The sequence below is a fragment of the Cetorhinus maximus genome, chromosome 4 (genome assembly GCF_964194155.1).
Source record: "Cetorhinus maximus chromosome 4, sCetMax3.hap1.1, whole genome shotgun sequence".
Classification (NCBI taxonomy): Eukaryota; Metazoa; Chordata; class Chondrichthyes; order Lamniformes; family Cetorhinidae; genus Cetorhinus; species Cetorhinus maximus.
The window spans coordinates 126,293,184-126,315,366 of record NC_135882.1 but is presented as its reverse complement, the minus strand read 5'-3'; the positions used below and the strand labels follow the sequence as shown (position 1 = coordinate 126,315,366).

Below are 22,183 nucleotides of genomic sequence, written 5' to 3'. Positions count from 1 at the left end.
AGAGATTAGAGCAGTTTGTCTCAAGCATGAGTGCCATGATGTTGCAGGTCTTTGTGATTATTCCTTTGTGCATGGAGCATCAAATACGGCAATCAAATAAGTATATGCAGATCCTCATCAATGATTTGAACATTATGAATGTCACCTTAAATAGGATTCATAATACCCTAACCTTCACCATTCATTGCCCCACTCATCTGCAGAAAAGTGCTCATATGAATATAGGAATTAGGAGAAGGAGTAAGCCATTTGGCCACTGAGCCTGCCTCACCATTCAATAAGATCATGGGTGGTCTGATTGTGGCCTCAACTCCACATTCTGCCTACCCCTAATAATCTTTGATTCCCTTGTTAGTCAAGAATCCAGCTACCTCTGCCTTAAAAATATTCAATGGCCTTTGCTCTACCACTCTCTGGGGAAGAGAGTTCCAAAGGCTCATGACCCTCTGAGAGGAAAAAGTTCTCCTCATCTCTGTCTTCAATGGGCGACCCCTTATTTTTAAACTGTCCCCTGGTCCTAGTCTCCCCCACAAAAGGAAATGTCCTTTCAGCATCCACCCTGTCAAGTCCCCTCAGGATCTTATATGTTTCAATAAGATCACCTCTAAACTCCAATGGGTACAGTCCCAATCCCTGTCCAATTTTTCCTCATAAGAAAACCCATCATCCCAGGTATCAGTTGAGTGAACCTTTTCTGAACTGTTTCTAATGCATTTATATCCTTACTTAAAAAAAAGACCACAACTGGACACAGTCCACCAGATGTGGCCTCGCCAGTGCCTTGTGTAGCAAAGCAAACCCACTTTTTTTATTCCATTCCTCTTGCAATAAATGACAACATTCCATTTGCCTTCCGAATCACTTGCAGTACCTGCATATTAACTTTTTTGTGATTCGTGTACCAGGACACCCAGATCCCTTTGTACCTCAGAGTTCTGCAATCTCTCTCCATTTAAATAATATTGCTGCTTTTTTATTCTTCCTGCCAAAGTGGACAAGGTCACATTTTCCCACATTATAATCCATCTGCCAAATTTTTGCCCATTCACTTAATTTATCTAAGTCCCTTTGCAGACTCCCTATGTCCGCTGCACAACATACTTTTCTACCTATCTTTGTGTCACCAACAAATTTAGCAACCATACATTTGGTCCCTTCATGCAAGTCATTGATATAAATTGTAAATAGTTGAGGCCCCAGCAATGATCCCTGTGGCACTCCACTTGGCACATCTTGCCAATCCAAAAATGACCCTTTATTCCTACTTTCTGTTTCCTCTTAGCTAACCAATCCTTTATTGATACTCATATGTTATCCCTGACCATGAGTTCTTATTTTGTGTAGTAACCTTTGATGTGACACCTTGTCAAAGGTCTTCTGGAAATTTAAGTACTGCACATCCACAAGTTCTTCTTTATCCACTTTGTTTGTAAAGCTAACTGGCCTGTAGTTTCCTGTTTTCTGTCTCCCTCCTTTCCTGAATAGAGGAGCCACATTCGCTATTTTCCAATGGGACCTTTCCAGAATCTACAAAATTTTGGAAAATTAAAACCACTATCTCAGCAGCCACTTATTTTAAGACTCTAGAATGAGGTTCATCAGGACCTGGGAACTTGTCAGCTTTTAGTTCTAATAATTCTCTTAGTACTTTTTCCCTGGTGATTGTAATTGTTTTAAGTTCTTCCCTCCCTTTCACCTCCTGATTCACACTTATTTCTGGGATGTTATTTGTCTGCTCTACAGTGAAGACAGGTGCAAAGTATCTGTTCAGTTCATCCACCATTTCCTTATTTTCCATTATTAATTCCTTATATTTACTCTCTAGAAGCCCAATGCTCACTTTACTTACTCTTTTCCTTTCTAAATACCTGTAGAAACCCTCACTATCTGTTTTTATATTTCTAGCTAACTTTCTCTCGTACTCCAATTTCTCCCTCCTTATTAATCTTTTCGCCATTCTTTGCTGTTCTTTATATTCTGTCCAATCTTCTGACCTGCCATTCAGCTTTGTAGAATTATGTGCTTTTTCTTTTAATTTGTTACTATATTTAACTTTCTTAGTTAGCCAAGGATGGTGCGTCCTTCCCTTAGAGTCTTTCTTTCTCACTGTAATATATTTTTGCTGAGTATTGCTCTCCAGCTCATTGTTAGCAGGGAAATGATGGCCAAAGAGAACAAGGAAGTGGGGGATCAGCTCAAAGTGCTGCCACTTCTCACCTTTTGGCCCCACCCCCCATCCCACTCCTTACTTGATACCATGCATCATGTATCCAGCTACAGATACAAACCAAGCATCTGCTCACTCTGACATCACTGGTGGCAAATTTGACATAACATCCTGCCCTGTCTTAGGTATTTGTTGGTGACCAACTGTGATATCCCGTAAATATCTCCGCAGAGCTCTGGAAGGAGCTGAAGGCAAAGAAGTTGAGTTTGGCAGTGACTTTGACAGTCACTGGTAAAGTAAGGCCACTTGTTATGACACAGCAGTTGGTAAAGGCTGAATTGTTTAAATCCCAGAGGGAATCTTGAACAGCTGTCATAACCTATTTTCTATTGGTATGTTTGAGACGCAGCTCTGAATTCAGGAATAAAACCATCAAGCCTCAAAAGGTTTTGTATATAAAACTAAATTAAACATTTATTAATCTAATAACAAATTTAAACACATACACATGTCTACAAATTAGTACCATAATAACTTTAAAACAAATTCCCAAATTAATCACTCCCAGGTAAATCCTCACCAAGGTAACAATAACCCATAGACATTAAACAGACACCAAGCAAAGCACATTTGACCCTATGAATTCAAAATAGGGTTCCTTTGCAGACACAGTTCACAGCTTACAGGCTGTTAGATCTTACATACCTCTGCCTCACACACAAATTCCTTTCAGTTTATACCCAGTTTTCCCTTTGAATGTAAATTTTCCATTTCCATGTATTACTAGGATTTTTAATTTTACCCCTCCTAACAATAATCCTTTAATTCCACTAATTTTATTAGTAATATAAACACATTGCTTGGTGTCTCCCAGCTAGATGTAGGATTTGACCCATTCTTTTGAATGGTTTATTCAACAAGTGCAAATATACTCTTTACCTTCTATCCTCACGTTTATCTAATTAACATCTCAAATTACTATACATCAAAGCATACAGGCTAGCTGGCTTTAATCCAATTAAAGCACACATATATACACACATGGACACACACAGAGACACAGATCCTACTACAAGTCCAATTTAAAAATAATTTCCAATAATATTATACACATTAATATTTCTTCATGACACCGCCAGGTCCACTTTGCAGTAGGTTTTGTTCCAGCAAGTTGCAAATGTCTGCCACCATCTGACACTTGACTCTGAACCACTTGAGACACTGGTGTTCCAACATGTCATGGAAGATTATTCTCTGCCTGTACACCCTGTGTTCCAAGTATGGCCTCCTCTGAGCTGCACCTCTCTTTCATCCCATCCCTCCTGTGGTGGGGGAGGGGGGCGAGCGGGGAACTTTGCGCATGTGTGCAGGTGTGTGCAGGAAAAGTACCCTGAGGCACAGAGCTGCCTCAGGAAGATGAAGATTTTAAGAATTAAAAATAAATCATTTTAAATTGTTAAAAAACCATATGATTCTGCCACATGAGCAGGGAAATGTTATTAATGAAATGTTTAAATTTTAATTTAATTTTTAATAGCTATTGGAAACCTCATCTCGCCCATGGATGAGGTTTCCTAAAAAATCCAAAGGCTGCTCGGCCATTTCATCTGCCCGACATCATTGCGCATCATTTTACGCTCGTTCAGCTCGGGCGCGCGCCCCCTGATGAGCTACAAATTCTGGCCTTGGTGACCTGTTTCTCTCTTCCATAAATGATCCACATGTCTCTGTATAACTCAGCCTTCCACCTCCATGTGATAAGATAGAGGTCCCGTCACTGCATTTATTTCACCTGGTAACCACTTTGGTCCTTCTCCAAAGCTCTTCACGTATACCGTTTCTCCCACGGTAAATTTCCTCTCATGACTATGCCAGTCCTATCTAGTTTTCTGGCTTCCCTGACTCCTTTCCATCTTTCCCTCTAAATTTGGCATTATTAAGCTCAATCTCGTCTTGAGACAGTGTTTCATCAATAACTCCGCAGGTGTGACACCTGTTGTTGCGTAAGGGGTGGTCCTATAATGGAAGAGAAAGTGTGCTGGCTTGGTTGCTAAGGAATCTCCAGTTAGTTTCTTCATGCTTGCCTTGAATGTGAGAACCGCCCTTTCAGCCAGTCCATTTGAGGAAGGGTGTCATGGTGAAATTTTTACATGAGTGATACCGTTGAGGCTGATAAACCGTTGAAACTCAGCACTCGTAAAAGCCGTGCCATTATCAGAAATGATTATTTCTGGTAGTCCATTAATGGCAAAACTTTGACGTAGCTTCTCAATTGTAGCAGTTGACATTGGTCACTTCACCTCATATATGTCCATCCATTCTGAATGGGCATCAACAATGAGCAGAAACATTGTTCCCATGAAAGGTCCCACATAGTCAATGTGGAACCAAACCCATGGTCTTCCTGGCCACTCCCAAGGGTGTAACAGAGCAGTCGATGGTAACTTTCGTAGTTGCTGACATTGCACACAATTCTTCACTAAACTCTCTATTTCACCATCCATCCCAGGCCACCATAAGTAGCTATGTGCTATGGTCTTCATTCAAAATATTCCTGGATGTGCGCTGTGTAGTTTAATTAACAGTGGCTCCCTTCCCTTTGGAGGTAATATCACTCTTGCTTCCCACAATAAGATGCCATCCTGGCTGCTATTTCATGTCTTCTGTTAAAGTATAGTTTCATTTTGTCAGATACGGGCTCTTGTGGCCAACCATGAAGCACTTGTTCTCGTACTTGAGATAGGACTGGGTCCCGGCTTGTCCTGTGTCTGATCTGTTAAGTGCATACCAGTGAGGAATCTAAGGAATTTAACAGTAAGACAAGTTCCTGTGGAACTGGGACGTCATCGTCATTTTCTTGTAAAGGCAAATGACTAAAGGCATCGGCTTTTGCGATATGATTGCCAGGCCAATGTACGAAAGTGTACATGTATGCTGCCAGTATTAAAGTCCTATTAGTATTTCTATACCTTCTTTACATGCGCCTTCTCCTTTCTAGTGCAGACTTTAATCTCGTGACTTCACTATTGGCCAGGCTTCTCTCAGATGCAACTTGACTGAACTCAGTGGTTGAGTCTCCCAAAATGTCATCATCTTTCTGCTTCTTAGAAAATTCTGTGGCTTTCACTTCCAAAGCCTCTTTTGCTTTATGTAGTTGATTCTACAGCTCTTCCATCTCTTTGTTGTACTTGTTTGCTGCCTGCTGGAAAATTGAGTACTGTTGTGTCCTCTCTGCCAAGTCATTCTTCAGTTCATTTAAAGAAGTGCTGAATTCTTTCTGTTTCTCTTCGTACTTTTCCAGAGATACAATCTTTGACCTGAGAGAATCTTGTGGTGTGTGAAGGTCTTTCAGCAGGTTTTCTTTCTCCTTTCGAAGGTTGCTCACCTCATCTCAAACTCTGTCATCAAGCATGGACTCTTCGAGTTCCTTCTGCTGTTCTAGCATGTTTTGGCTTAAGACAACCTGCGTATCTTCAGGTTGTTGAGTCCTTACACACTCCTTTTCCAAAACAGGAGTTCTTCCAGCTTCCTTTTGGAATCTCAGTGGCCACTCAAGGCTGATTTTCCTTAGCCAACTTTGCCCTAGGAGGCTTGGCGCTCTGCCTGTTAATACCAACTCTGGTAGCTTTGCTGATTGGCTTCCATAATGGGCAGTTACTCTGCTTATGCCTTTGACTTGAATGTCTTTACCTGTATATGTTTTTAGTTTGGCGGCTGTTTCTTCTAAATTTAATTGATGTTCACCATTATTCAGATGTCTGAAGATATGTTCCCCAATTACTGTAGTGTCCACTTCCATTCAAATAGGTCTGCCATTTACTTTCACTGTTACAAATATTGGTTCTGTCTTTCCAACTTTCAGATTAAACAATGAGTAAATGCCTGAATTTGTTGTTTCAGGCTTTTCTACATTGTAGATCTCACTGGGTTTCTTCCTTTGTTTGCAATGCTTGAATCCTTCTGTCTCATTATATGTCTATTTCTGTGACAATAATAACATTCGATTTTTTTAAACTGCCAATCGTTAAAAGACTGCTTGTTTCCACCTTATTGAAGTTATTCTTTGATTTCACTACTAAGTTAATGTTTCTTATTTTTCAGCAGCTGTTTCCCGCTTCTCGGTAGAGTCTTGCCTTTCTGCGCCCTTTTTGTCTGGGGTTTCCTGCCCGATGTGGAGGACGGTGCCATTTTGCACACCCTGTATGACTTTTGAATCTCTTACTGCGCTTTCCATGGCCAGTGCTATCTCTAGCACTTTCTTGAAATCCAAATTTACTTCGGACAATAATCTCTTCTGAACCGTTTCCTCATTCACACCACACACTAAATAATCTCTGTGCATATTGTTTAGAGATGTACCAAACTCACAATGTTCCGTTAACTACTTCAAATTTTCTACATAGCATGCAACTGTCGTCTCCCGGGATTCTATTTTTCGAATTAAACTTGAACCTTTAAATCGTTACTGAGGGCTTTGGTTGATAATGGCCCTTCACGAGGTCCACAAATTCATCAAAATTTTTCGAATCTGGGGCACTGGGCGCAGTCAAACTTCGACTCAAGCCGTAGTTTTTATTCCCATATGAGGATCGCTCGCCTCTTCTCTTCCCTTGTAATCTCGCTCGCTTGGAAAAAGAACATGAGACGTTCAATGTAATGAGACCAATTGTCCGTGGCTGGATCGAAAAGATCAATTCTTCTGAATTATGTCATTTTTAGAGGGAATTACTTAGTCAATTTGAACGGAACTTTTATTTACAATTACTGGTCGAGGTACAGTGCCAATCTCTTTTTACTTTATTTCTTCTGTTAAACTTGTTTTATCCTCGTCATCAGTTTGTTGTGAGCAGTGGCCGAGTATTGATAGAGTTGATCAGCAGACATTTCTTAGGTGGAAATTTTAAGTTTATTTACAAGGTTATTTACACTCAGCAGCAACTACTCGTGTGCTTTCAATTCAAACTCTATCTCTACACAACTAACTAATAACTACTAACTACTGACTACTGAGTTAGCCTGCGCTACTCTCCTATTGTGTACTAAAGATCATGTGATCTTCCTCAAAAAACATTTTTCTTAAAGGTATATTACACACTAAATAAAGCCATAATTACCACAGGCACCCAAGCTGATCTGACAGATCAGAGTTCCAAAGTAGAGATCAAACATAAAAACATACGAACCTCTGAAATTGAGAAATTAACCTCTCAGCATTGTTACTGTGAACACAGGCTTTCCCACAATTTAGCAAGAAAGCAATTATGAATTTTTAGTACTTCTTGACATATTTCCCTGTCATATCTTCAAGTCCCCCAAACTGATGCTTTGTTCTTGTCTTGCTTTCACTAGTGAAAACTGGGAATACTGCGCATCGACAGTTAAATTCCAAACATCATTTTAGTATAATTGTACTTGAGTGGTTAACATATCTGAAGTTTTACAGCACAGGAGTAGGCTATTCAGCTCAACGGTCCATGCTGGTACTTATTCTCCATATGAGCCTACTCCCACTTTATTTTGTCTCATCCTATCAACATATCCTTCCATTCGTTTCTCCCACATAATTATGTAACTGCACTACTGCTATTCACCTCAACCCTCCATGTGGTAATAAATTTCACATTCTCTGAGTGAAAATGTTTCTCCTGAGTTTCTTATTACTGAGGGGGTTGGTTGCACACAGCCTAATGCACTGCAGTTAAATACAGAAGGGGCAGGTTGGAGCCAGCTTCCTGTCACATTGTTACCTTACAAACATTTAATCCCCTAACTGCTCCCAAACCTAAGTGCTCCTACAGTTTGAATTCACACTGGTATCTTTTAAATGTTCACAAGTTCTGAAGAATCTAAACATTGGATGTAAGATAACAAATACAGAGGGCGACAGTTAGGTTAGAGGTGAACGCCTCACTCAATGTTTTGGATACTATCCAAAAGAGGAAGCTCAATTGGTTTACAATGGTGGTCTGACCTTGAACTTGTTGCAGAAATTTGTAAACCACATATACTGTGAAGGTCAAATCTTGTTCTGTTCAGCTTTGAAATTTTTTACTTCAGTAACCTTTATTTTGTACTCCAAAGAGTTGACTTATGGTGAGGTTCACTGTGAACTACAAACAATTGTGATAATCATGATTAAATTTTAAATGACTATAACAAACAGTTGGTTACTGAGATTAATCTTTAGTTAGAATAATAGGATAATTCTTTCAAACAGGAACTTACTTCTGCATTCTGATAAGCTGTCGACAAGTCCATTTCATACTCAACTGAAAAAGATACCTGTTTGAGATGTGGGAAAAAAATATCAAATACAGAATCCAAAGTTTGGTACAATCTAACTGCTCATAATTTAAAAGCCTTAGTAGCAAACAAAATCCAACTGTTTGTGTTTGATGTGGACAGCCAGCATTCTGGGAATGTTGTTTGCATGTTTATGCTTGTGGAACAAAATTAATATGGACTAGGGCGTCCTCTAACACCTGCTCCCAAGCTTCTACCTGATGCCACTTCTATTGTGAATAATGACACTGCACAACTTGGAAATAATTGATGTGAGATTGGGAATTCCTACTGCAGGTATAGAATTGTTCATAATAGTGATGACAGGAGGTAGCTTGGGAGTGATGCTTGAGGGAGGGGGAGAAGAGCCGAGTTGGAGTGGGAAACCGGGAACCAATCATTTCAGGGATGGAGGTGCTGAAAATCTGGGAGCAGCAATTTGGGGAAGGAGGAAAGGAAGGAAAAAAAACATGGCATTCCTAAGTGCTTTACAGGAAATTGGTTACTTTATAAATTTGGAGAATTTTGTTTCTGCCTTCACTTCCAAACTATTTATGCATTTTAAAAATAGCAACAGGCTTAGCACTAATCCAGTTCCATGGACCACTCTTTTCTTCCTGTTTCAGCCAACTGTCAATCTATTTCAGAAGCATTTCACCTAGGGTATGCCTTCTAGTCTTGGGGACCAATCTTCTATTGGGTACTTTATCAACAAATTTGCTGGAATCCAAATAAATAACATCCACTCAATTCCCCTGTCTGTAAGGTTTGTTATCTCCTCAAAAAACCCAGGGATTTATTAGATATGCCCTTTATACAGCTCTATATGGCTCATCATTCTTGATCATAATTAGTGCATTTTACTTTATGGCTTGCTGCATGTGAGAATATGTCAATGTATTTGGCTGCTTCCCCTGCTTCATGACATCACTGTTTTGGATGCCTGGCTATCCCCTTGACTTGGTGCCAGATTCAAATTAACATTGGAAAGGTGAAATGCATGCCATGAGATTGATATTAATGGGCAGCTTTCTTTGAGGTCAGTGACCAGTGTTATCGCTTCTCTGCTGGCCACAAAACAAGGCCAATGTGATAACGAGGGTCCATTTTGCTCATTTATCTCTTGATCCTTGAATTTTTCTAAAAGAGAGAACCATGCTTACTAGAATAGTTTGTTGATCTGGATTTTGGATCCTAATATTTGTGTAGGAGACAATCAGAGTAGGAGGGAAGATCTTTCCTTGTAGGGAATCAGGCTCAAGAGTGACCCTGCAACAAGATGTCAGTAATATTAAAATTCATTTGGATGTTTTCATAAATTAAGGTATAAATTATGATTTTTATAATAAATTATGTATATTCTTTCCTTCAAAGTTATTAAGTAAATTAGTTGACTGAAATTCTAATGGCAGCATCTAGTGCTCCTATATTTTTAAAAAATCTTAGGTTTATGGCCAAGATTATCTTGGAGTTGGGTCAAGTCGGGAGACCTTTAAAAATGGAGGTGGGGGGCAGAATTTTCTCGTTGGCGTCCGGGTCTGCACATAAAATGACGTGTGGTGACGTCGGGCGAGCATTCCAACGTCAATGTGCGCCATCATGATATTTCGTTGGGCGGGCGCACGATGATGTCCGATGCGCGCCCGCTACTAATTAACTGGCCACTTAAGGCCCTTGACTCACCAATCGATGCCGATTTTTTGGTGCCCATGCAATCTTCGCGTCAGTGCAGATCTCTGTTAACTGTGTGGGTGCACACACAGAGTGGCTCTGAAGGTCACAGCTGCCCTCAAGTTCTATGCCTCTGACTCCTTCCAGGGCTCGGTGGGTGATCTTTGCAGTTTCTCCCAATCAGCTGTGCACACTTGTGTCAAGCAGGTTACAGACGATCTGTTTAGCCGTGCATTGACCTTCATCCACTTCCGCTGGGACCAGGGAAGCCAGACACAGCGAGCCAGAGGCTTCGCAGCCATTGCTGGCTTCCCCCATGTCCAGGGTGCTATAGACTGCACACATTGGCCATCAAGACACCAGCAGGTGAGCCCGGTGCCTTCGTCAACAAGAAGGGCTTCCACTCCATGAACGTGCAGATAGTGTGTGATCACAGGATGCTGATTCGACAAGTCTGTGCAAGGTACCCAGGCAGTTCCAATGACGGCTACATCCTCAGGCACTCCCAGGCACCAGGGCTCTTCAGTGCTCCAGCCCAGCTTGATGGATGGCTGCTGGGTGACGAGAGCTATCCCCTCAGAAGATCGCCTCTCTGCCATCCAAGAAGAGAAGCTGAGCAGCGGTACAATAGGAGCCACGCCTCCACAAGGGCTGTGGTGGAGAGAGCCATCGGTCTTCACAAGATGCGCTTCCGATGCCTGGACCGCTCAGGGGGCGTACTCCAGTAACCCCCAGATCGTATGTCGGTGATAACGGTTACATGCTGCGCTCTCCACAATCTTGTGCTGGAAAGGGGGGACGCAGTTGACAATGAAGACATCGAGGCAGTAGCTGCAGCTGCATACGATGAGTCCAGCAGTGAGTCCGTGGACAAGCATGCACAGGGAAATGCTGAGGGGGTAGACGTTGAGCCGGGCATACTGCAGAGAGGCAGGGACACCCGGGAGTCTTTAAGCCAATGAACCTTCAGCTAGCACACCACAGATGGACCTCCAGGACAAGCCTGGGCTGTAGGCTCCATACTCGATGCCTAAGTGCAAAATCTTCCAGGTTAGGAACAGTAACTAAGGGCCTTGTTAATAAAGCTGAATGTCCAACAAAGTACTTATTACATTTTTGGAAACCATCCACATGCAGAAGAAAAGAGGCACCCTCAGCCATGGTGACATATCTGAATTTAATGTGTCAAGCAAACAAACTTATGCAAAAAAAAAAGACAATAGTGTTACAAATCAGAACAAATCATAGGGTCCTCATCTCGGGCCAACACAAAAGCACCAGTGAAAAACTCTGTGGTGTACCTAAGGTGCCTTATGTTTTCGTTTCCGGATGCTGCGTCTTGGTGCTGCCCCATCGCTGGGAGTGGCATCTGAGACAGCCTTCTGACTCTGCTGTCCTGTTGGCCTTGATGACCTTGGCGATTGTCCTCTGGTCCATGGAGCCTGTGCTGGCCCCACCTGGGAGGAAGCTGCCAGTTCCACAGCTGGCATCTCCCCAGTCGTCGAAGTCTCACCGGATGCTACAGTCACTGGGAGAGGGGTGGAGGAGCTGCCACTGTCATCTGGAGCACCCTGAAAGGTGCCTGCAGAGACAACTGGCAGCTGCTGCGCCGAAACAAAAACAGAATTACCTGGAAAAACTCAGCAGGTCTGGAAGCATCGGTGGAGAAGAAAAAAGTTGACGTTTCGAGTCCTCATGACCCTTCAGCAGATCTGCTGAAGGGTCATGAGGACTCGAAACGTCAACTCTTTTCTTCTCCGCCGATGCTGCCAGACCTGCTGAGTTTTTCCAGGTAATTCTGTTTTTGTTTTGGATTTCCAGCATCCGCAGTAGTTTTTTGTTTTTATAGCTGCTGCGCCGACGTGAGTTTGCTTCAGACCTCCGTGCTCACTGTGGATGGATGGGCAACAAGCTAGGAAAGTTGATACCCAGACCATCTCCCACACAGGCAATGACCAGCTGAGGCAATGCCGATGTGAGGGCTTACTGGTCAGAGCACATCCCCAGGAAGCCCTGACGGGTCTCATGGAGGAGCCTCCACGCGAGAGTTGCCACTCTCTCCATGAAGAACGCATGGCGCTCGGACATGTGGCTCATTGCTTCAGCAACCATCCACGTAGATTCCTCCACCATGGAGACCAAGCCTCATGTATCACTCCCCAGGTGCTCCCGCACACCCGGCTGCATTTCCTGCCCCTGCTGCGTGGCGGACGACTCCAGAGGCACATCATCAGACACCGACTGAGTATGTGCCTGATCCCCTGCAGTCCTCTGATTGTTGGCGCCATGGGCACTCTCTGTCTCTGCCAGCTCCTCCAGCGACTATGAAGTGACCTCACCACTGAGCCCCGGGACATTGGCTGATGTTCTAATTCCCACTGAGGTGCTAATATCTGCGCTGGTGCCTGCTCGTGGAGATGATGTGATGCTGGTGAGACTTCAGACTCCTCAGGTGTGAGGGGGCATCTGCTGCTCCTCTTCTCGGCCCTGCTCCGCTGATGCTGAAAGGAAGAACAAGGACATTGGATTAGTTAACATGGAGACAATGTCAAAGTGCATCCCTGTCCCCCGGGTCATTATGTGCTCATCTTTCCATAAACAATGGTTAAGCCTTGTTGCAAACTTCAATCACTGAACATTCAGCAGTGCCATGACTGTTGAGAGAACAATGATGACCTCACTGCTGGGCTAATATACCTGCCCGTGGCACCCCAGCGTCACCGACACCAGTGGACCTGGGCGCATGGCGCCTCTTCAAATCCAGGGCCTCCTGCTCGAACCGGCTAAGATTGGCGATCTGCTCCTGGCCACCGCCAGTCCTCGCACACTCTGCCGCGTTATGAGCATTCTTCTCCTGAAAATGAGAGACGAGCATTGATTTGTGCAAATTGCACATGGATTCGCTTCACGGACAGCCCACCCCAACCAGAGTGGGACGTATCAGGGCTCCTGTGCCTCCTCACCCCGCTGCTGCTGAACATTCACGCAAAGATACTAGGCCTGTTCCCTACCCTCCCAACCACTCCCCCGGACACCTGCTGCCTACATTACATTAGGCACCACATGATATATCCTTCCATAGCAAGGAGGCACAAGCACGTGGAGCGCAGAGCACAGTAAATGGTTCATTGCCATGCCACCTTGAAGCTTCCCTCCCAGCATGTCATCACCCTGGCTTGGACACTTCCTGTAGTTCAAGCACAGCGCCTCGGTGCAGCTCCTCCAGGTTGCCCCCAAACCAGTCATGTGGAACACAGCGTAACACATGCTGCGGGGGCAAAACACATCTCCTCATCACCCTCGCGGGCTGAGCTCAGCATGGGCAATATCTGCTGGCCCACCCAGCAAAGGACACATGCCGTCAATGATTCAATGCAGTCACTACACTCAGACTTTGGGTGGGGGGGGGGGTGGTGGCAGCAGGGGGTTAAGCCCACCTGCTGGGTTAAATGACTAATGCCAATATGGTACTCACCCTGCCAGAGCACAACAAATCGTTGAAGCGCTTGCGACACTGGATCCAGGTGCGCCGCACCACGTAGCAGGAGCTCACCACCTCCGCCACCTCCTCCCAAGCACGTTTCATCATGTTGGGGGGGGGGGGGCCTCCTCCTCCCATCCTGGGGAACCAGCACCTCCCGCCGTGCTGCCACCTCCTCGAAAAGCGAGGGGGATACAGCCCTACCCTCCGGCCCGGCCTGCCCCAAAGGGCTACCCTCCAGCCTTGCCTGCCCCGATGGCCTAGCCTCCAGACTTGCATGAACTTCATTGCCCCTCTGCACAGCCCTTTGCCCAGCCATTGCGAGCAGCTTTTCTGAGGCTGCCAGGACCTTCCTTTATACAGGCCGCTGGGTCGCCACTGGACCCGGTGGCCTGAGCGCGCCCACCACTGCCCACCCACTCGCGCTATGCAGGGGAGTCGTGAAGTAGGCTGGGCAGGCCTTAATTGGCCTGCCCATGTAAAATGGTGGCGCAAACCCGATTGTGAGCGGTAATCGGGTCCGTGCCTGCCCCCGCTCCGCCCCACCCCTGCCAACCAGAAAATTCAGCCCTAAGATTCCTGCCTACATTCCCATTTCCAGCAATTTTTGCCAGTATGGGATAAGGGTGTGGGTAGTGCTCCCACCCTTGACGGCTCCAAAGTCGGGGTAAACATTTCAAACATTCCTGCAATTTTGATGGAGCTGGGCCCGTTTTGTTAGTAGAAATAGTTCACAGCACCTCAGAGGAGCTGTGAACCATGGAGGAACCCTATTCCTGAGTCAGGAATAAAAAAAAACTGCCTTTCAACATTCCCTTTGAAATACATTGCCCCTCTTACCTTATCATAAGGCTGTCAATTAAACACAGCCATTAATAGTATCATCTACTTCACACCTCTTATTCTTGTGTAAATAAATATACAGACATTGAAAAGACTCTTCAAAGAAAAATCAGGTTATTACAAAGGAATAAAGATGTCAATCAAACAAAGTTATCATTCCACTCCAAGTTGTGTCAATATTGCTGGCTGAACTGAGTGCATTAGCCATTCTTTGAGCTCAGCCAAACAGTCATAAGGTGGAATCATCCTAGATTTGAACAAAGTGCAGTAACGGGTGGGAAAAATGTTGTTTTGCCTGCCGGCCACAATGGCGGGTGTTTGCACCGTATCACCCCATTTCCACCTTACTAATTATGCAGCCATAGGAAACACGCTGTCTCGCTGGTGGGCGGCCTTCGATTTGCCTGCCATGCCATTACCTCGCCGCTTCCTCACGCAGGGTGCCATGTTTAAACTGTAGCCGCATGCACACTTCTCAATACTTGTAGCCCAGGACTACTCTGGTGAAGACATGGCCCCAAAAGTCAAGAAGAGTGCAGCCCTTCCTGGGACATCTTCTGGATACGATGTCCTGTACAATGTCAGAATGTCCTCTATCCCCACTTCGGCCGCAATCAATCTCATCACTCCGGCTTGGGAGGCGGTGGAAAAGGTGGTCAGTGCCAATACACACAAGAGGTTGGCCATCCAGTGTAGAAAACAAATGAATAATCTCATCTGTGCCAGCAGGGTAAGGCAACCATCTTATCACTCTAACCTCACAAGGCCATCACACATTCACTGGCATCTCACTCACTGCCAGCTCAAGGGACATCGCCACTCACTCTCTCACACGTGCCCACACATCTCCATCTGACCTCATCTCCTCTGTAGACTGCCTCTTCAGTCCTCACCCTCTTGAGGCCAATTGCACAGATCAATATGTGCCCCCACAAACACCCTGGGATACCCCCCTTCCCCAGTAATGCCCTAGCTCTGCAGCTTCTTCCCTTGCCTGACGACACTTCTCCCTCTTCCCCAAGCAAGCCATAGCCCTTAGCAGTTGAAAAGACACCCCCGCCTTACGGCTCATCTCGTAAGTAGAGACCTGCCCATGAGCCCCCAAAAAGTGATGTGGTGCTGCCTGTGAAGCTTGACACTGATGATCGCAAGTGCTGCCTGAAGCAAAGTAGGCGAACAAGCCTCAAAGTCCCGAGTGAAGTGCAGCTCGCCAAGTGCTCATCGCTATGTTCAGTTGTGAAGCACATCAGCGTGCAATCACACGGACATGCCCAGATGATCCAGCGTTGGAGGATGATTCCGGCAAGCTGGGCTTATAATGATACGCAGGTGTATTACAATGAATTTCTTGGCATGCGGTGGCCATTGACAGGCGGAGCAGATGATTGCAAACCGGTTTGACAACGTCGTGAAACCAGTTTTTGGCCTTCCTGCCATATTGTTCGCTCACGCCCTCCATGAAGTCTGACACCTGTGGGCAAGGAAAATTCCGCCCTAGTTCATTGGCACTAGTACTCTTTTAGGAAATAAAGCACTGGTTTTCTTGGTCCCAAAAATTACATCCTTAGAGATCAATCATTAAAAGCTTGTATCAAAGCTTTGGCCACTGTTGTAAAATGACTGTTTCCAGTCTAATCAGGACCTGCACATGGAGCTGGCATCCTAATACCAAATGCAATTATTGGTATGGTACATTTCATGATAAACAACAGCAAGAACTTGTATTTATGTTGCACCTTTAAAGCAGTGGGTGCCTCAAAGCACTTCACACAGGTGAAATAGACTGGACAGTAATAGTTGAGTCAGGGGAGATGACTAAGAGTATAGTTAAAGAGCTAAGTTTTGAGGAGGCTCGTGAAGCTGGGCAAGAGTTTGCACGGTACATGGGTTTAGCAAGGGAGTCCCAGAGAGAAAGAAGAAGATAGTTCAAGGACATGCCTTGGTTGAGAAAGGGAATGCACAAGAAGTCAGAATCAGGAGACCAAAGGACCAGGGTTAAGATGAAGCTTTGGAAGAGGTTGCAGAGAATTGGCAGTGTTCGGCTAAGAAAGGGACTTATAAGTACAAGGGTTTTTCTGGTTGGTGGGATGTAACGAGTGGTATGCCACAGGTGTAAGAAATTGAGGTCTTTAATAAATGGGTTTTAAATGCATTTTATGGGATTAGCTGAGCAACATTGATTTTCTTTCCTAAACACTTTGACATCTAAACAGTCTTATTTTAGGCTGTCATTTTGACATTCCTGAGTTGTTAGATGGCGCCCTTATCTCCCAAGTGTTTAGAAAAGACCAAGATATGACCCTCAGCATGAGGTAAACTAAAACTGACCTCGAGCAGGATGATAAACAAGGGAAGGATGGCAACCAATCTGTCAGTCCGGGTACCTGCCCGTGTCTATTTGTCTGAAGGATTGAGACAGGGGATTTACACTGGGTAAGCTACCAGCCCCATTGGTGTCATAAGGGTGGTAGTGGGCTGAGGTACTGCTGAGGTGCTGGTGAGGGGGTTGAGGAGCTGGCGAGGTGGCAGTGCTCGTTGGGCAGCGGCCTTCTTCAGGTGGAGGATGGACCAGAGGAGAAGGAGGAAGATTGAGAGATCGAGAAAAGAGTTTCCTAACACTTCGACTAGAAAGTGGAATGCTGTTATCACAAGCTGTAATGGGTCGTATGCATTTTTCTGTCTAATTAGTTAATGTATCATATCTAAACTGTTGTTTCTTAATCAACTTAATACACTATCTTAAAATTACTTATGACTAGTCGACTGCCTATTTAGGTATCTGTGGTCCTGAATCCAAAAATCGGGATCAGTGCTATGGCCTCTACTTTTTACAATTTTTATAAATGACTTGGATGAAGGGACAGAAGGCATGGTTGCTAAATTTGCTGACGACACAATGATAGGTCGGAAAGCAGGTTGTGAGGAGGACGTAAGGAGGCTACAAAGTGACATAGGATAGGTTAAGTGAGTGGGCAAAGGCCTGGCAAATGGAGTATATTGTGGGAAAATGTGAAATTGTCCATTTTGGCAGGAAGAATAAAAAAGAAGCATATTATCTAAATGGTGAGAGATTGCAGAGCTCTGAGATTCAGAGGGATCTGGGTGTCCTAGTGCAGGAATCACAAAGGGCTAGTATGCAGGTACAGCAATTATTAATTAGGAATGCTAATAGAATGTTATTGGTTATTGCGAAGGGGATTTGTCATGACAGCAGACCGTAGCCCGAATTATTTACGGACATGTTGGACTTTTAAGTAAGACGTGCTTTTTTTAAAGAAAGGACCTACAAGCAAAATCTGGCTGAGACTGTTAAGTAACCACTTGCTGGAAAATTCCTATGTGGATTAATTGACCAACTAGTCCAGAAAGACGGAATGCCGCACCTAAAAAAGTGTGACAAGGCCTACTTCCAAAAGAGACACTTCAAAGGGAGAGACGCAATGCAAAAACTGAACTGTAATCTCCTGTGGTTGCATAGATAATGAAAGCTGATTATCATCTCAGCAGAAACAATCTCCTATAAGTTATATCCCAGACTGTGGACATGATGTGAGTTGAAAAGAAAGCAGATCTGGGTGAAAGACATGTTTGTTTTTCACTTCCAGGAATACACAAGAAAAGGGATTAAAAGCCAACTGCAATCCTCGTCACAGTGTGCTAGTTTTGGTGTTCCAGGTCCGGTGTGCGAGGGTGTGCTGTGAAGATCACAGCTGATGAACATCAACTAGCCACCCCTGCACTTGCAAGTAAAAAATTCCTCTCTTTGATTGCTGGAGGCAAGTCACAAGTCAGCAAAGCCCTAGTTGAAAAGGAAACAGGACAACTCCTTTTAGCTAACTTGTAGAACCAAGAATCTCCAAACCCACTGCTTGATTGCCGAAGTCAGCCCTACTGGAATCATCCAAATTAATGGCCGCAACGTTTCGCCATTTACTCCTCACGGATAAGCCAAAAGACTGATTCGTATTTCTTTTGAACTTTTATTTCTTGACACACTTTTCATTTCTAATATGTGTGTATGTGTGTTGCGTTTTTATTATTTTTAATAAATAATAAATTCACTCTTTCTTTAACTCAAGGAAGCCTGGTTAAATTAGCTCCTAACATAAATAAACATAAATACATTTGGACTGGGAAAAGGTATCCACGAGGGAAAGGGTCCTTTTAAAATTAACCTTGTGACCAACCAAGGGGGTTGAATAAAGGAGAGCCAGTTCAGCCTTTCTCACCCAGGAGCATAATAATTTGGGGTACCTCATCTGGGATCATAGCAAAATTGGGGAACCTTGCCGGAGACCAGTCGTAACAAATTGAATACAAAAGTAGGGAGGTTATGCTTCAGTTGTACAGGGCATTGGTGAGACCACATCTGGAGTACTGTGTACAGTATTGGTCTCCTTATTTAAGAAAAGATGTAAATGCATTAGAAGCAGTTTAGAGAAGGTTTACTAGGCTAACACCAGGAATGGGCTGGGTGTCTTCTGAGGCATGGTTGGGCAGGTTAGGCTTGTATCCACTGAAGTTTAGAAGAGTAGAAGGTGACTTGATTGAAACATATAAGACCCTGGGGGGTCTTGACAGAGTGGATGTGGAGAGTGTTATGATATAGCAAGTGGTAATTGCCAGGCTGACTAAATCCCAAAGGGAAATTTGGCCAAGCTATCACAATGATTTGCATCAGGCATCATGGCAGGCGTGAGCGAACAAGAACAATATGGCAGGAAGGCCAAAAATCAGTTTCACGAAACCAGTTTGCAATCATCCGCTCCGCCTGTCAATGCAACATGTACTTGGTGAGCTGCATTTCACTCGGGACTTTGAGGCTTGTTTGCCTACCTTGCTTCGGGCAACACTCACAATCATCAGTGTCAGGCTTCACAGGCAGCACAACATCACTTTTAGGGGAGCTCATGGACAGGTCTCTACTTACAAAATGAGCCATAAGGCAGGGTGGCTTTTCAACGGCTGAGGGCTATGCTTGGGAAAGGGGGAGACATGGTCTCTAGCAAGGGAAGAGGCTGCAGGGCTAGGGCATTACTGGGGAAGCGGGGTATCCCAAGGTATGTGCGGGGACACATGTTGATACGTGCAAGTGGCCTCAAAAGGGTGAGGGCTGACGAGGCAGTCTCCAGAGGAGATGAGGCCAGGTGGAGATGTGAGGATGTGTGTGAGAGTGAGTGGTGATATCTCCTGAGCTGACAATGAGTGAGATGAATAAGTGATGGCCTTATGATTGCGTGTGTTTAGAGTGATGAGATGGTTGCACTAGCCTGGTGGCATGGATGAGATTATTCATCCTCTTCCTGCACTGGATGGCAAACCTCTTCTGTGCAGCATTGGCACTGACCACCTCTGCCACCACTTCCCAAACTGGAGTGGGGAGCCTCCTGAGGCCCGAATGGCGGTAGAGGACATTGCCACGGGCTCCAATGGTGTCCCAAAGTGGTCCCAGGGATGAGTCACTGATTCTGGGGGCTGCAGTCCTCTTGCCTTTCAGGGCCATGTCTTCTGTGCAGCACTCATGGACTGGAAGCACTGAGCAGTGTGCGCATGGCTGCACTTTACATATGGCGCCCGGCATGAGAAATCGGTGAGGTGACAACGTGGTGTGCAAATTGGAGGCTGCCTGGCAGTGAAATGGCGTGTTTCCCAGGAATACATGATTAATGAGATGAGACTGGTATGATACAGTGTGAAAAGCCGCCATTGTGACCAGTGGGTAAAATATTCTTTTTCCTGCCCGCTACCGCACTTACTGCAAACAGGGATGATTCCGCCCCTAGAATTATCACTGCTACATTTGGCTGCTACTTGGAGGAAATCCAAATTTCCTCTGCATTTCCGACCTCACGCCATTTTTCTCTGGGCTTTCTGTAGGTCAGGAATGCCTAGTGTGCAAAATACATACCAACCCTGCTCAGGTTCCCCATTTTATGTGGGGGACGAAAATAAGATTCCCTCCTGCATTCATTTTCATCTGTTTTTACGGGGTTTTGGAAGCCAATTAAAAGCATGCCAGGTTTGAGAGTTCATGAAGAAAATGGAATGCCTGCTGAGGGGTCTGAAATACTCTGAAGGGTAAATGTAGTGTTTTTACAAATGTCACTATTAGGTGCTGTATTGTAATGTAGATGTATTTTTAATGCAGTGATTTATCATAGGAATCTGTCCTTTAAAGGTAAGTTGACCCTTACCTGTCAGCCTGTGTTGTCACTGTTTACTGTGATTTAAATGACTCTAGTTGATATTAAAAAAACTTTTTGAGACTTGAAAACACCTTACTTTACATTGATTGACAGGCACTCTGCTTTGAAATTAAAACGAACACCTGTTCTTCCCTCCCCAGAGAGCAGCCTATTGTTTGGACAGCAGTGGCCAATATCAATGCTTAGCTAAGTTTCAAGTGCTAATGGCTTTCAGCGCAGTAGCTGTTCTATTCATCTGAGAATGAATGACAGCTTCCATACTGCTGTGAAGCCTGGTGGCAGAGTAGTACAGCTGGTGGTGAGTGAAGTTCTAGACAGGTGAAGTGCCTTCTGAGAAATTGGCAATCACCTGTCAAGGAGTGAAAGCATTCGCTGAGAAAAAAAGTGCTTTGAACAGTAGTTTCTCAATAGTCATGGCTGGAGCATCAGTGACCCTAGCGTGGAAGAAATGTGCTGTTGAGAAATTGAGAATTCAAAGTTGAAAACAATAGTAGCATTAAATGTAATGTTGGCACTCAAAGTTTTTGCATGTGGTTTGTTTCTGGGATCGTCTGGAGATCTATTTGGCATCTCTCGGTTCAGGTTGAGACAACAGTTGGTTGGATTCCATCAGGTGTAGAGGGTCACCGACTATATTCATGTGGCCATGAAGGCTTCTTCAGAGAAGCTGGGTGCTTTTATGAACGGGAAAGGGTTCCATTCCCTGAATGTTTGAGTCATTTGCAACAACTGTAAGCAGATCATGCAGGTGCATGTGAAGTTTTCGGAAGCTGGAATGTTATTTTAATAATAAGAGGAATGAAACAAAAATAAATTTTAGTATGTTTCTTTATAGAAAGAGATAAGGATAAACTTTCTTCTCTACTGCATCTGCCATATTTATATTCCCCAAATACAGTGAAGAGGGGAAGACCTATTCCATAAGGTTTTCACCCTTTTTGGCCAACCAGGGCATCTCAAATGTATGGCAGATAGCCTGTATCTGAAGAAAGTAAAAGCCTACACTTCCCATGGACTGAAGAAAGGAAGGCATGCTGCTAGCCTCCCACCTCAGTTTTTCTGTCAACCATCCATTTGATCCTCCAGCATAGGGACACCTAACAAAAACTGGAGCAGGTGGTATTTGTACAAGGAGGACATTTTCTTCGCAGGGAGATTTGCTCGTGCTGTTGGACAGGGTTTAAACTAGCTTGGCAGGGGAATGGGAACCAGAGAAGGAATTCAGATAGGAGAGAAGCAAAGCTGGTAATGATAGGAAAAAAAATAGTAAGCAAAATTGGAAGGCAGTGAAAATTAAGGCCAACATCAAATAGGGTCAAAATACAGAAAAATGTTAAAAAGGCAAAATTAAAGGCACGCTATCTGAATACACAAAGCATCCACAACAAGATGAACTGAGAGCACAAAGAGAAGTAAATGCGTATGATCCAATTGCCATTACAGAAACTTGGCGGCAGGGTGGCCAAGGCTGGAATTGAATATTCAAGGGCATTCAATACTTAGGAAGGATAGGCAAAAAGGAAAAGGAGGTGG

The 22,183-nt window shown here is 44.4% G+C and overlaps 1 protein-coding gene across 1 annotated transcript in view; it reads right to left on the bottom strand.

Annotated features, from left to right (window-relative positions):
- The window catches only part of tmem67 (transmembrane protein 67), a 292,510-nt gene that overhangs the window by 105,932 nt on the left and 164,395 nt on the right, over nucleotides 1-22,183 (bottom strand). Inside the window, exons 13-14 of the mRNA XM_078541238.1 lie at nucleotides 9,613-9,718; nucleotides 8,393-8,449 (exon numbers count right to left, since the gene is read on the bottom strand). Coding sequence (XP_078397364.1) covers nucleotides 8,393-8,449; nucleotides 9,613-9,718 — 163 coding nt within the window. The remainder of the gene's footprint in view (nucleotides 1-8,392; nucleotides 8,450-9,612; nucleotides 9,719-22,183) is intronic.